The sequence below is a fragment of the Monodelphis domestica genome, chromosome 5, assembly GCF_027887165.1.
Source record: "Monodelphis domestica isolate mMonDom1 chromosome 5, mMonDom1.pri, whole genome shotgun sequence".
Taxonomy (NCBI): domain Eukaryota; kingdom Metazoa; phylum Chordata; class Mammalia; order Didelphimorphia; family Didelphidae; genus Monodelphis; species Monodelphis domestica.
Window position 1 is genome coordinate 121,816,470 of NC_077231.1, and position 14,397 is coordinate 121,830,866.

Sequence of the window (14,397 nt, forward strand, 5' to 3'; positions counted from 1 at the left end):
GACCAAAATGGCCTGATCACCAAGGATGCAGGCTAGTGCCTGTGGAGGAGAATAAACAGTTTAGGTCAAGACAAACTGGCTTGCTTTCTCAAAGTCTCACAGATAGAATTAAACTCGATCAGGAAGAAATCATTTACTGGAGGAAAAAATGTTCCCCAGTCCTCCTTAATCTTAGTTCCTCTGAAATTATCTTCAGCTTACCTTGTCTATGTCTTTTTTGTAATAAGTTGTTTGCATTTTGTCTCCACTATTAGGCTTGAGTGTGCAGGACTATTTTTTGTTTTTTCTTTGTATTCCTAGAACTTAGCACAGCGCCCAGAACATAGGCAATTAGTAAGAACTGACTTATTGTATTTTCTTATTAGATTTCTTGAACATTTGATTAGATCTAGTACACATTTAAATTTTTGTAGAGGAGATGTAGGGGAGCTGTGCATCCTGCCCTCTTTCAGGCAGCCATCTTAATCAGAAACTCTTTCTGACTCATGAATTCTGCATTCCAGACAAACTGAAATACTTGCCGAACCTCAGACACAAAATTCCATCTTCCACTTACGTGGATCACTCAGAATATCTCTTAGTGTTTTACTTGTTCTACTCCTCACTCCTGCCTTTTGGAATTCCTAGACAATCCAGGTAACATCACCTGAATGAGAATTGTCCTTATCCTTCTAGTTGTTAATGTTCCTCACATCCCTAATATTTGCATTATATTGGTGTTTATCTGTATGACAATGGTGTATCCTGGGTGTTCAATAGGTGTGGTCCAGTGACTCTGGAGGTGCTGCTGAATCATTAAAAACCTATAAGAGCTTGTGTTGTTTCTGCAAGCCTTCAGAAAAGCCGGTTGACAATTGATTAATCAGTTCGCCAGCAAATAAATGTAATGGAAAGAACTTGAGAATTAGGGCTCCTGGGTTCAGATATTATTTCTGACACTAACCAGGTGAGTTCAGGAATATCATCCTCTAGGCTTCAGTTCCCTCAGTAATAAAGTGACTGGACTAGACTAGTCTTTGAAGTTCCTTCCAGTTCAAAATCTATGATCCTAAATTTCGTCCACCAGGTGGTGCTATACTCAAACCACCAGCCAAGTATAGTAATTTATGCTCCTCCCCAAAGGCTGCAGTATTCCTACTGCCCACGAGATATTGCCCCTCCTACAAACTTAATCTCTCTCCCTCTTCCAACAGCAGGAACTCTCAGGGCTCCCTTCCCTCAGTGGTCACTGGCTCTTTGATTTAACAATCATCCAGAACTGGAATCTAGTAGTCTCCAAAGTGGTTTATGTGCAAAATAATCCATGGAGTTGTGGGAATAAAATATAAGATAAGATATATAATCTTAAAAAAGAAATTAAGCTTTTCTCCCCTATTGACTACATAGAGTAACACTAATGCTCACTTAGTCCACATGTCAGACGGTTGTGTCACACATGGTAGGTGAGATATCCTGAGATCAGTTCCACAACAAAGGGATCTTTGTACTCCTCTAAGTAAAGAGGTTAGTAGTGATTCCCTTACTATTACTCATTCGATCTCTTGGCATACTATATATTGTAGTTTGTGTACCTGAATTTACAGATTCTAGCAATTATAACCTGGAGAATTAAATTTAAAAAGATTCCTGTAAAAAAACTTCATATTGATGATAATGCCAGCACAAATGAACAAGAAAATGGAAGAGCTGACAGTTTCTTTTTTTTTTTTAATTAGCTAACATGTTTTGATATCTTCTAGATGAAATTTCCATGGGTTAAAAAAATATTTTATTTTTCCCCTATTACATGCAAAACCAATTTTTTTTAACATTTAAAAGTTTTCAAGTTCCAAATTCTCTTCCTTCTTCTGATCCTCATTCCCTTCCTGCCCTCCCCATCTGAGACAACAATTAGATTTTACATGTGTAATCATGTAAAACATTTTTTCATATTAGTCGTTTTGTGGAAGAGTTCTCAAATAGAAAATAAAAAGAAAGAAAAAGTTTCCCTGGGTTTTGAGTTAATTTGTTAAATTATAAAAATGGAACATATTTTGATTAGTTTGGAAGAGCAACTGATTTGACATCAGGAAAGATGGAAATTTAATCACATTAAAACAAACATCTTTGCCTAATTAGTGGATAGAATGAAAAATTGAGTCATCATTTAGTGAGTACAGCCAATGATGCATTCTCCCATTTGGATCTATGAATTTTGGCATGGTTTCTTTTTTCAGCTATGACAGTTATTAAACCAACTATGGAAATAAACAAGTACTGAAACATGTTGAACTTGGAAGTGGACTTCTGAAAGGCTGCATCACAAAATGTTAAACCAAAAAATGTTAAAACGAGCATATTCAGTTCTATTGCTCTCAATAAAATAATTCTAGTTTATAGGGAACAAGTCTTTTTGCATAGTTTATAAACGAAATAAATTGCTTCCAAGTATTTTTTTTAAATTATCTCATCTTCGATCTCTATTTTTTTGGCGTATGGTTCATAATATACTTAATACACAAATACCATAGCTTAAAACTGCACTAAGACTTCTGGGACACCGTGAATTTATGCAATACAATCGCTGCTAGACCCTACCAGGGTGGCATGCCAGCCTACCTCCTCTTCATTTAGGGGTCCTTCTCAGAACCGTTATGCGTGGACTGGGTTCAATCCAGCAGAAACCTCGGATGCTGAGAGAGAGGGAGGACCTCCAGGCAGTTAACTCGCCAACTGTACCTAGCTCTCCAGGGGTGACGGGGACGCGTGGGCGGGGCGGTAGAGACTTTTCTTCAGTGATTGGCTGACCGACTATCTAGGCAACTTTCATTGGTAGTAGAAATATTCCAGCATTTGGTAGCCCTTTGGACACGGGACTCCTCGGTGATTGGTTCTTCGAGAACTAGGAAACACGAGGTATGGTTACGCAGTTCGGAAGATAATTGGCCGGAGACTTGGCAAGTACCAAGTGGCGGAGGAAGAGCGCCCCTTCCTTCTCTGATTCAGGGAGAGGAAGCAAAAAGAGTGAACATCTGGAAAAAGTGTTTTGATTGGCAAAAGTGGAGGGCTGGACGTTGGCAGCGTTTGGCGGGTCTCCGGCGCTGCGCGACGGTTCCGCCTTCGCCGGACTCTAATTGGACCTCTTGGTTGCTTGCATCACCTCAGAAGGCGGGGCTTCCCCAATAAATTCTGAAAGCCGGGGCTGAGGCTGCAGTAACTTTAGCTGCAGTTTACGCTTGTCTCTCTGGGAAGAGGCGGGGAGCGCAAGTCGAGTCCTGCAGAGGACGTCGTCGCAGTCGCAGCGTCTAGCGCCTGCTGCCTCCGCTGCCGCCCGGAGAAGGAGACGGACCCCTCCCCGCCCTCTCTACTAGAGAGATGTAAGTGGAGCCTGTTGATGGCTGAGGAGCCCTTGGGGGCCGTCCCACCCCCGCCCTGGACTCTGCAGGGGGTAAAATGGCGCATTGCAGCAGCAGCAGCCGCCTGGGCCATGGAGTGCCCATCCCCGAGCTGGGCTGGCCCGGCGTGGAGTGCCGCTTCCCCTCGCCTCGCTAGAGCTCCCAGGCGCCCCCGTTGGGGTGGCGGGTCACCGGGGTCCCGGGCGCTCGGCACCCTCCCCCAGGGGTTCTGACTCATGGGGATGTCTCCGTTTGAGAAATGGGGTACGTGGTATTCCTCAAAGTAGAGAGGGGGCTCTCAAGTGGGGCAAAGGGTCTCACTGGAGCTGGACCCTAGGTTTTTGGCCAGACTCCTATATCATGTCTCTGCTGCCTTTTGAGCTACGTATGGGGGGCGTGTGCCTAGGGTTGGCTCCAAGAGGGGCACCCTCGCTGGGGGTGGGGCAGGCTTCCCCAGAGGCTCCCAGTCTTGCGGGGGGGGGGGTGTTGGGGGAGCAGGGGGAGCAGGCAGCATTTCAAACTGGTAGGGGTTACTAAGAAATTTGCCTTGCAAGCTTTTTTTCTCCCCTCACTGTCTGTCCTGCTGCCTGGAGCCAAACAAACCTAAAGCATTTTTCCGCCCAATTTACCCAAGTGGTCCCCATTTTTTTTACTGTACCAAAACGATCCTGAGAGAGTGAGCTGTGGTCTATAATCTTCCGAGTTTTTTTCCCTGGTTGTCAGTGATGGAAACGTGCTTTCATGCAAACATGACTACTGAGAGCCATGGCCACTTTGGTGGTAGAGGTCCAGGTTTGGAAATTAAAAATAATTTACCTATATGACATAAGTTTACAAATCATTGTGGTTGAAGGCCTTGGAATTTAATACCTTCTTCCATCACTCATCTTCAGGGATGTTACAAAATTCCCCCATTAGATAAGGGGGAAATAGTATCTCTTAGACTCCTGACTAATTCAGACCACTATTGTGCTTTTTATTACATCTGATTTAATTTGGATAGCTACAAAATTCTTTAAATCATTTGACCATTTTAAACATTGTAAGAGTTCTGAGATTCTAATTGTTTTTAGGATATACATGAAGGAAAGGGGGAGACGGGCTTTTCTGATGAAAGTTCCAGTTGGCAAAACCATGTGGGATGTACTTAGCAAGATGGGTCCTTGCTGGTGCAAAGCATTCAGCAATCTCTGACCTTAATGCTGTCATTGGTGCTTTCATTCTGGCTGTCTTCCAGAACTAAAACAGCCAGTCTAGGACTCATTGAATTTTTTAGGTTTATTTCATGCATCAGATTACTCAGTCCAGGTAGCTTTCAAAAACAGTTGCTTTTTTACCTTTCCATTCTTTGATCTCCCTTCTGCTTTAGGAGAAGGTGGGGAGCAGGACACATTGGGCTTCCCTTTGAATTTGATTCTGTTAAGAAGATTCCTTAAGTAATGGGGGTAATTGGGAAGGGATTTTTGTTCTGGTATAACTAGATAATAAAGTCTAGGAGGACTAGAAAAATGAGAATTGTGAATTGACTGGGCTCATTTCTGAAAGTTGACCAAGCAATCTGATTTGGGATGATCCTGTGTGTGGAGGATTTGGACAATGAATCTGGTTTGTAGTAGCTTTTTTAGTCTGCTTTGCCCTCTGAGATATTTCCATCTGAGGGATGGCAAGAATCTTATCCTTAAACTTTCAGGTAACAAAAACCTTATCAGAAAGGGGTGTCTGTTTCCCTCCCTCAATTTTTGAAGGGAACTCCATCTGGAAAATTATAAGGCAAAGGCCTCCATTTTGGTTGGATGTAACCACAAGCCTCTTTAGAAGATTCTTATGCCAGGGATTAGGTGATATTTAAAGAAATATGAATGAAGGGTTGGAATTCATAGCATGAACCTGTTTTGAAGTGGGGGAGAGTGTTAAAGAGAGCTTCCAAAAGCCTTGTTCTATGTCTAGATGCATGTGCTAGGAATGGGGATATAAGACAGTCTGCAGTCTCATGACCCAGTGAAAAACACCTTTTCACCTCTTCTAACAAAGGAAGTTTTTTTTCTTTTTTTTTTCTGGATAAGCTTCCACCATTTTACCAATAGGCTCATCCTTTGGTTATTCTCCAAATTTTCTCATATTGAGCAGTCTCAATGTTAGTAGCTGCTAAGATCATAACCATAACAGGATCCTTTTAAACAGGGTCTGCTTGCTCTTCCCCTTCCCTTTGTACTGAAAGAACGCTGCTGCCCACCAGAAGCTTCTCTTTTCCTCAATAAGACTCATACCAAAAGACTAGTCTTTTCAGTCTCTAGTATAGAGTTGATTCTCCCATTCCAGATTGTTTTTATAAATTAGCTTCTAAATAGGGTCAGAAAACACTAACATCCTGGAAATTTTTGATTCAACAAGAGAAAGAAATCCAAACAATTTCCCTTTATTCTACTCTTAGTATTGCATTGCTTTTGTCTGCCTGGAGCAGGGCCTTAAAAGTTCTAATGTTGGGGCCAGTCTTTCTCTTTTCACTTCTTGTGATGGTCTTCCCTATTTTGAAGACTGTCTAGAAGAATAACTTTCCCTTTTAAAAAAAGTAACCTTCCTTCTTAGAATCAGTACTGTATATGTGGTAAGAGCTAGACAGTGGGGATTAAATGACTTGCTCAGGGTCACACAGCTAGGAAGAATCTGAGGTCATATTTGAACCAAGGACCTTCCAGCACTAGACACGAACTACAGCCACTGAGTCACCCATCTGCCCCCAAGATTAACTTTCAGAGACCACTTCTGTTTTGGGGTTGCTAGGAGGATAAGAAAATTCTTATTTTGTTTCTCTTCATGTGCACTTGGTTTATTTCCTTCCTATTTCAATAGGTCTGCTCCAGCACAGCCACCCACACCAGGGGCCCCAGAAGGGGGTGCTCCAGGTGGGGGGCCATCTCCCAACACAACTAGTAACAGACGGCTGCAGCAAACGCAAGCACAAGTGGAAGAGGTAGGTGAAGGCTTTTTGGTTTCCCTATTAGTGATGCAAGTCACAGGCATTAATAAATTAAGGCATAGATTATGGAAACTCTAAATGGAATGAGAGACTTTGATGATATAGTACAGTCTTCTCATTTTACAAATGAGCAAACTGAGGCCCAAAGTGGTGGTTTATCCATGCCATCAGTTAGTAGCAGAGCCAAAACTAACATTCAAGTACTTTGACATTTTTTGGACCAATGCTTTTGGCATTACACTTACTTTTATCCCTCAGGTGGTGGATATCATGCGTGTGAATGTGGACAAGGTCCTGGAAAGGGATCAGAAGCTGTCTGAATTGGATGACCGTGCAGACGCCTTGCAGGCAGGAGCATCACAATTTGAGAGCAGTGCTGCCAAGCTAAAGAGGAAGTACTGGTGGAAAAATTGTAAGGTAAACTTTCTTGCCTATTCTCTCCTTCCTTGGGCCTAATATCATCTACTACTACCATCTAGGCCCTACTTTTCACCTATCTGAGTGATGGTTAGTTGTTCTTGAAAAACTGTTCTAAAGAATTTTAGAAGTCTTCAGACCCTCCCATTTTCTCTAAGTAGCCTTAGAGAATATTTTACCGACTGGCTATAATACCCTCATGTTGTCCAGAAGGCTATTCTGGAGCTCCAAGAATTGAATTGGTGACTTGGGAAGAGATACTTTGAGGTAGCTTTTGATTGGTTGGAGAAGACATAGGGGAAGAGATTTTTCTCTCAAAGAGATTGAATTTAGGACTCATAGCTCCCACATCTGTGCTGGCTCATTCCATAAATGAGGCATATCAGGACAGAAAGACCCAACTTAATTCTCCTTTCTTTTACTTACTGGCTGTGTGACTGACAAAGTTTCACTGATGCTTGTCTGATCCTTTGTTTCCTTCTTTGTAAATGGGAGATAATCAATTCTGCTCTAAGAGCTCAGTTGTATAATGCTTCAGAGTGCTTTGCTCATCTTAATCTCAGAATACTACAGAAATATGAGTTCTTAGAGTATGTTTTAGGGCATTTTCAGATGAGGAGTGTTGTACTGTGACTTCCAAAAATTGTGTCAGAAATATTTTCACTAAGTTATTCCAAATCATTCAGCTTCCTCCTAAAAAGATAATGCTATCTTACATCCTAGCCAAAATTCCTGGGAAGACTCACTGTGGGTCTGTTTTCTCTAAAATAGTTGGTAACCAAAGGCCTACTTAATTTTTTGGCACCAGAAAAGTCCTTTTTTTTTACATCATTGTTTTTAAAATGCACATAGAAATCTAGTCTAACCTATACCCAAAAAAGTATTTCCCACTAGGATAGGAGACAGCTATTCTGATTATTTTTACATGCTTTCTTCATGGGCTGGGAGGAAGTTAAGGTTGCATTTCCTTCTGTAGTGCAAGAAAGGAGAGATACTAGTAACTGTGGAAGCTTACAAGTAGCTTGAAGAGCTTGAAGTTAGGAGAAATCCCCTTTTAGTTCAGCAGGTCTGAAGGAGTTTAGTTGGTTGAGGGTGGAGGGAAGAGGGAGTTGGGTTGGTGGGAGTCAATACTGATTCTAGTACCTTGCTGCTATATCAGGGGAAGGTATGCTCCCAGACACAAGTTTCTGTGAAAATATTCAGGCACCTCTGAATAAGTCTAAGTTGAGATCTGGATGTTTCCCCATAGAAACACTGTTATTCTTGGTGGGTAGGGGAACAATTTCATTACAAAAACAAATTCCAAGTAAGTAGAGATTTAAATGTTTGGAATCCACCCTATTAGTGACTTCCTAATTAACTGCTTCAGAATGAACACAAAAATCTACAAAGAAAAATGAACCAGCATCACTGTTTGCAACTGTAACTTAACAATTTTATAGAACTCAGAGGCTATTTTCTCAGACCACAGTAAACATAGAGAAGGCATCCAAGGATCTAGCCTGGTTGAATAGCTTACCAAGCAGATATCAGAAGAGCAAACTTCTGCATGACACATTGACTGTCCCAATATTTCCACAGTTGCCTTGAAGAATGGGGAATTTCTTCTCCTTTGTAGTTTAAGAAAAGGCAATCCTGGATCTTCTGATTCTTCTGATTAGATGGGCTCACTCTCTATTTCCTTTGTTTTCTCAGATGATGATCATGATGGGAGCCATTTGTGCCATCATCGTGGTAATTATTGTAAGTAAGTATCATTGAAATCATTGATGGGGGTGAACAGGTGGGAAAGTCCCAGAATCTTCTTTCCCTGCCTGCCTAGGGAACTGGAGGTGATCTGGGTGAGGTATGGATTAACCATCTCCTGTTGTGGGACCGAGAAGCTGATGTGGTGGGGTTGAAGTGGCGGGGCCAGTGAACAGGACATAGGCACACCTTGGTGCTGGGCAAGCCCTTCCTCAGTAAGATTTTGAAGGGGCCCATATCTCTTGTGTTTTAAGGAAGAGGGATCTTGGTCAGAGGGGAACACTGGGGACAGGTCTGTGCCTAACAGACTTGAATGCCTAGTAACTTGGTTAATTTGCCCTCTTGTTTTTTCCTGTCTCTTTCTATCCATGCCTTCCTGATTTCCTGTCTGCAGTCTATTTTTTTACTTAATGTGCCACCCTTCCTTCACCCCCCCCCCCCCTTCAGAACTCATCCCCTTTTCCACTGTTCATTTCCCAGCAGACCCGATCCATCCACCTTGTCCTTACCCAGGCGCCTTCATTTCCTCCTCTTTAGTTGCTTTGGTTTGTACTTAACTTCTCAACACTGGAAATGCTGCTCTTAGGGTGGCTGCATTCTCACCTCATGAAGCACAAGCAGCCAGTGTTTGGCCCCTTCTCTACAGAAACACTCGTGCCCAAACCACAGGAAGCAGAGTGGAGGTCAAGGGAAAAGCAAGTCTGCCTAGATAAAGTCCACAGGAAGCTATCTGCTTGGGTGGGAGTAAGGACTACAGGGGCCCAGGCAATTGGGTGTGCGGATCAGTGAGAAGAGAGGGCAATGGCTGTCTACTCAGAAGCTACCCTCACCTCACCCACCTCCTACTACAGCCTCTCAGTTAGCTCAGCAGTGTTACAAGGTGGAGAAAACTTCCCCTGTATAACTGGCTGTTTGGGGCCATCAGAAATCACATTAGTGATTTTGATTTTGCAGTATATCTTTATGAGTTTTGGAGTTGGGGACAGTGAAGTGCAGGGTATGATCATTATTTTTATATTAAGTACAATACTCACAGGCCTACAAGGCCCTGAGTTGTGTCCACTCCTGGTGTGTTCCTGATGCAAGGTGTTTTTTAGAAAATTTCCCCTCCTTGCTGCTGCTGCTTTCAGTTTGGCCCGGGGTCTTCCACTGCTGCCATTCTATTTACCACAGAATTGGTGGGTTTGGACACTTTTTCCTTTAATTCAGAAAACATTGGAGCACTATTTTGCTCAGTTTGCTTTTCATTTAGAAGTGGTACCTAGAGGCTGGTAAGATGTGAGGTCAACTCTTAGAAGACAAATCTAATAGTGTGAGTCTGAGGGGACACAGAAATTCCCTTTGTGGTCAGAATTTGGTACTCTTGGTCAATCATTGTAAAGTCATTGTAAAGATGATAACCAAAAAAAATGTGCCCAGAGAACTTAAGGTAAAGGACCTCATTCAACTGTAACATGTCAGTCAACAGTCATTGATGAAGTGTACCTACTATGTACCAGGCACTGAGCTAAGCACTGGGGATACAAAGCAAAGAACTAAACAGTCCCTGTCTGTCTTCAAAGCATTCATTTTCTACTCTGGGAAGATGCTAGATGAATGACTTAGTATAGATAGAAGATAGTCTCAGAAAGAAGGCCCTGGGGTGGGAGTGAATGAGGCAGAAAGTTTCCTGAGAAAGAAGGTCACCAAGGTTTGGCTGAAAAGTTGCAGCTTTACTGTATTAGATGGTTTTTTCTCCTTTCCCTTTGGTAGCAGGAAAGTGAAGGTTTGAGAACTGGAGATCCCTGATATCTCAGGAAAGTCCTTCCTCAGCTTTGCCCCATTGTAATACCAAAGACAGGGATGTGGTAAAAGGCCCAGCCTGGAACCTAGGGCTATAACACTTTTCAGGGAAGTCCATTGTATATGCTAGACCAGTATATTCCTGTTGTGGGTGACTGCTGTAGCTATTAGCTGTGTGGCTGTTCTAACATTTAGGATTTCTTTCGCCAGGGCCATTACTTTGCCACCCTACCTACCCTTCAGTACCTCTTATCTCCAAATCTACCCTTTACTTGCCCCATCATGTTGATTTTAACTCTCTCCTTTCCTTCTGTAGTGCTTGGGTTTATTGGCCCAGGTAGAATGATCATAACTGTATCTGTTTTCTGACTGTATCCAAGGGATTTCCTTCTAGCTGTAAGACAGGATACCAAATGAAACTCCTGGGCAGGTACAACAGTGACCTTTTCTCCAACCTTTCGATATAGTCAACGATCTCTAAGCAAAGGAGGGAGTATAGAGCTTGGGGCTGCATGTTCACCTTCCATGCACCACCATTTATTTGCAAAAACCCCACCCTTCCCCAACCCCTGCCTACTTCCATATTCCCTTTGTCCTGCCCCATGGTGGGACTGAAGAGCTAGAAGGAAGCAATGAGTGTACCCTCCCAACGTCTCCCCCAAGAAGGTCTCCACTATCTTCTTGGGCGCCTTCCTGTTTTGGGGGGACACCGCTGGAGAAGAATCACCACTGTCCTCGCTGCCTCTAGAGCCAGGAACAAACCAGCCCTCTGGGCCTACTAAGACCCAGTCTCTTCATCACTTTAAGCGCTTTCTCAAAGGATTTTGCACTCTGGGTTTCTGTTATGGCTAAGAGCTCCCTTCCAGTGACCAGAATAGATTCTCCAAAGTCGGCTCTATTTTGGTGGTGGGTGGGGGCAGTGTCTTTCCTCCTACTTTCTCACCCCATGACCTGAATCTGTCTCTTTGCTATCATCCCTGTGCATGGGCAAAAATGCAGTTGTACACCCAGGATTTTCCAGCCAAATGAAGCAGATTTCCCCATGTTCTCCCATCCCTTCCGGTTTGTCATGAGCCGTTGTGGGGTTTTTCACTGTGTCTGTTGTCCTCTCTCTGTCTTTCCTTCCCTTCTTCCAGTCTCATACTTGTATAAAGTAATAACAATTGTATTCCAAGTAAGGCATGTAGCACATTTACCAATTTCGTGTATTCTGGAAAAAAAAATACAAATTCCTACCACCAACCTGACTCGGCTTCTGGGTGACTTGGCCTAAATTGGGGGTGGGATACAACTGTGGGGCAGATTTCTCCATAGGTTAAAGCCCTGGTGCTTCTGTGCTGTATAATCTTCTGATTGAGATTAAAGATATCCTTGTATGTTGGCAATGGAAGTGGTTTCCACTCTTGTGTACCATGTTTGATTTTCCATTTTGAGAAAGTGGCTGTCTAGCCTGAAACAGGTGCTAGCTGATGGAAGCGATAACAGCTGACTTGAGCCTTATGGCTGCAGATATTCTCCATCCTACACATAATTGGCATTACCAGAAATAACCTACCATCCTCAAGGGCCTATGTCGTCTTCATTCCCGGACAGAAGCTTTTCCTGAGGACATACCCACGTATACTCTGAAGAATACTCTCTTTGCTCCACTGTGCAGCGAAATTGATTATATACTTTTGGAAACAAATGGAGAAACAAATAGGGGAGGGAAGATAGAGAGTGGGACAGCAGAATTTCTATAAATGACCAGCTGAAAAAATACATTGCTGAGCATTTTCTTCCTTAGAAGAGTTACTTGTTAACACTTAGTGAGCTAAGAATCCTGAGTTGAACCAAGAACCAGGTTAAAGGATTGTGAGCATTACACACAATTGACTGTTGGGATCTACAAATGATTGATAGGCAGCTCTCTAAAAGACTATAATAAGGTGCACACTAGATGACCTATCTCTAAAACTGAGCTTATGTTCTGTAGTTTCTAGAAGGAAGTTGGACAAGGTAGAGTCCTATCTCCTGGGACCCTGAAGGTAGTAGATGTGACATGTATTTTGCTGGTATACTTTCCACTTTATTGCCTTCAACTGGCATTGTCCCCTCAGCACCCTGGTGATATAATGGCTCCATTAAAGGCATCCCCAAGGCATCATAGAGACACACCAAGTTCTCTCATAGACGCCAGAATATTGCTGATGACCCAGGCTATACCCTCAACAGTAGTCTCTAGTCTGAAACTAGAGAGAGAGGTCTCTCAGGTCACCTGCTTTCTGTAGTTGGCAAGATGGGTAAACACTCCATTTTGTGGAGTAATGGGCCCTGGACTCACTTTGTTGTAAAGTCCTGGGTAAGTTACTTTTTGGGCCTCCTGTAAAGTAAAAGGATTAGACTCAGTTTTCTCTAAGGTACTTTTCAGCTCTATAGCTGTGATTCCAAAGTAATCACTATTCAAAGGAGCATTAGAAACTTGGGGGACTTTGGTAGGTTTTTAGCAGAGTATGGCTAAGGACTGGGTATGGAGAAGCATGTGGGAAACTGAGGGGCAGGGGTAAGCTTTGGAGACTCTTCAGAGTGATGTATAGCAAGGGAATGAGGGATGGGATCATGATCTAAGGGAGACTAGTGGTAAGTTTCAGGAGGGAGAGGGGAGGCCCTTGGAAATCAGTGGAGCCATTCAGTATGCCTGGGCAGAAGAAAGCCAACTTTGCTGGTGTCTCTTCCCACATCTGAGTTTTAAATATTACCTTTCCAGTCCATTTTCACTGTGAGGTGGTAACACTGTTGCCCATGGAAATGGTTTTCTTTGTCTTCTATCCCCAATTCATTAATGACTAAGGGCATCACTTCAAAATCTTCTTTCACTCAGAAGGAATATGTGGGAGGGGCTACTTAATGTCAAAGGACAAAGTCCTGAACTGAGTGACTATAGGGGTCTAGGATCTTGTGAGTTTTGCCCATCACCTCTGGGAAACTTCTGTTAGATTTTGGTTGGTATATTCCCCAGCCAGATGTTGAATAAATACCCTCTAAAAGGAAGCTCGAAATGTGTGGGGAGAGAAGGTAGCTTTGAGGAATAGTAGTGTGCAGCCTGGGAATTGGTTTATCAAGTCCTTCAGAATCTCAGTGTTTCATATTAAAAGAATGAAGAAGGTACATATTTATGTGGTGTTCCCTCTCCTTATTTTGATGACTTTCCAGTTCAGACATATAGCAGTTGGAGTTTGCTTCCTCAGCCAGAGATGTGTATTAAATATATATATATATCTCCACCCCACTAGAGAGGAACCCATACGAGCACCTAGGGTACCCCAAATGTTCTGTTTCTCCTTGCAATCTTCCTTGGTCCTCAGCCTTACCATGTACAAGCATGTCTTTTTCTTCTGCCATCCTTGCTTCTCCATTGCTCATAAAGACGTTTCTGGGCAAGAAAGGAGAAGCCACCTGGGCAGGAGGCGGTGGCAAGGACTCCTGGGAAGTGTTGGTATTGAGTGGGATTTACTCCTAGTAGTCTTTCGAGGGGGCAGGCCAAAGTGACGAAGGACACCATCCTGTCACAAACTCCTTGGGTAAGTCCAGTTTATGGGCAAGAGTCCGGGTCAGGCTTTCGGTAATCTTCTTGGATAGGCAGGGTGCTTACCTCCTGCTTTGGACAGTAGGGGCCTGGAGCTACCCCAGATTCTGCTGGGCACAGCTTGACTGGCTCTTTCTTGTCTGCAGGTGGAGACAGGACAGAGGCTGGGAATGAAAAAGAAAAAATGTGAACTAGGAGAGAGGAATGGGGAAGTGGGCAAATGAGAGAAAGAAGAGAATAATGGTTAGAAGGAGTAAGGGAACAAGGCTTAGAAAATGAAAGAAGCTACGAGGAGGAATGGTGGGGCAGGGACACAAGAGGAGGGCAAGGATGTGGTGGGCCAAGCACTGAGGTGGAAATGAGGCAGGTGCCCAAGTGCTAAGGGAAAGGAGCCGGAGAGATCTATCCCTGGCAGTACCTTGCTTCTTTTTGAGCTGGCAGGCTCTTTGTTTCAGTATTTGCCAAGTCCCCGCCACGAGCAAGGCCAGAACCAATCCATAGAGGACCAGGAGGGTGTAAATGCTGATGGGGTTGGA

General features: G+C 43.3%; 2 protein-coding genes across 10 annotated transcripts in view; one reads left to right on the forward strand and one right to left on the reverse strand.

Moving 5' to 3' along the window:
- NCAPD2 (non-SMC condensin I complex subunit D2) overlaps positions 1–2,744 on the reverse strand; it is a 75,367-nt gene extending 72,623 nt beyond the window's left edge. Inside the window, exon 1 of the mRNA XM_056799254.1 lies at positions 2,599–2,744. The gene's annotated coding sequence lies outside the window, so the exon portion shown is untranslated. The remainder of the gene's footprint in view (positions 1–2,598) is intronic.
- LOC100014763 (sodium channel epithelial 1 subunit alpha) overlaps positions 1–14,397 on the forward strand; it is a 158,362-nt gene that overhangs the window by 28,371 nt on the left and 115,594 nt on the right. For 5 of the 9 annotated variants that reach the window (XM_056799265.1, XM_056799264.1, XM_056799266.1 and 2 more), the window contains 3 exons: positions 6,225–6,345; positions 6,610–6,768; positions 8,464–8,515. In XM_056799265.1, coding sequence (XP_056655243.1) covers positions 6,225–6,345; positions 6,610–6,768; positions 8,464–8,515 — 332 coding nt within the window. Of the gene's footprint in view, positions 1–2,811; positions 3,357–6,224; positions 6,346–6,609; positions 6,769–8,463; positions 11,682–14,397 lie in introns of those variants that run through there. The other 4 variants (XM_056799268.1, XM_056799267.1, XM_056799256.1 and 1 more) reach the window with 4 other exon arrangements.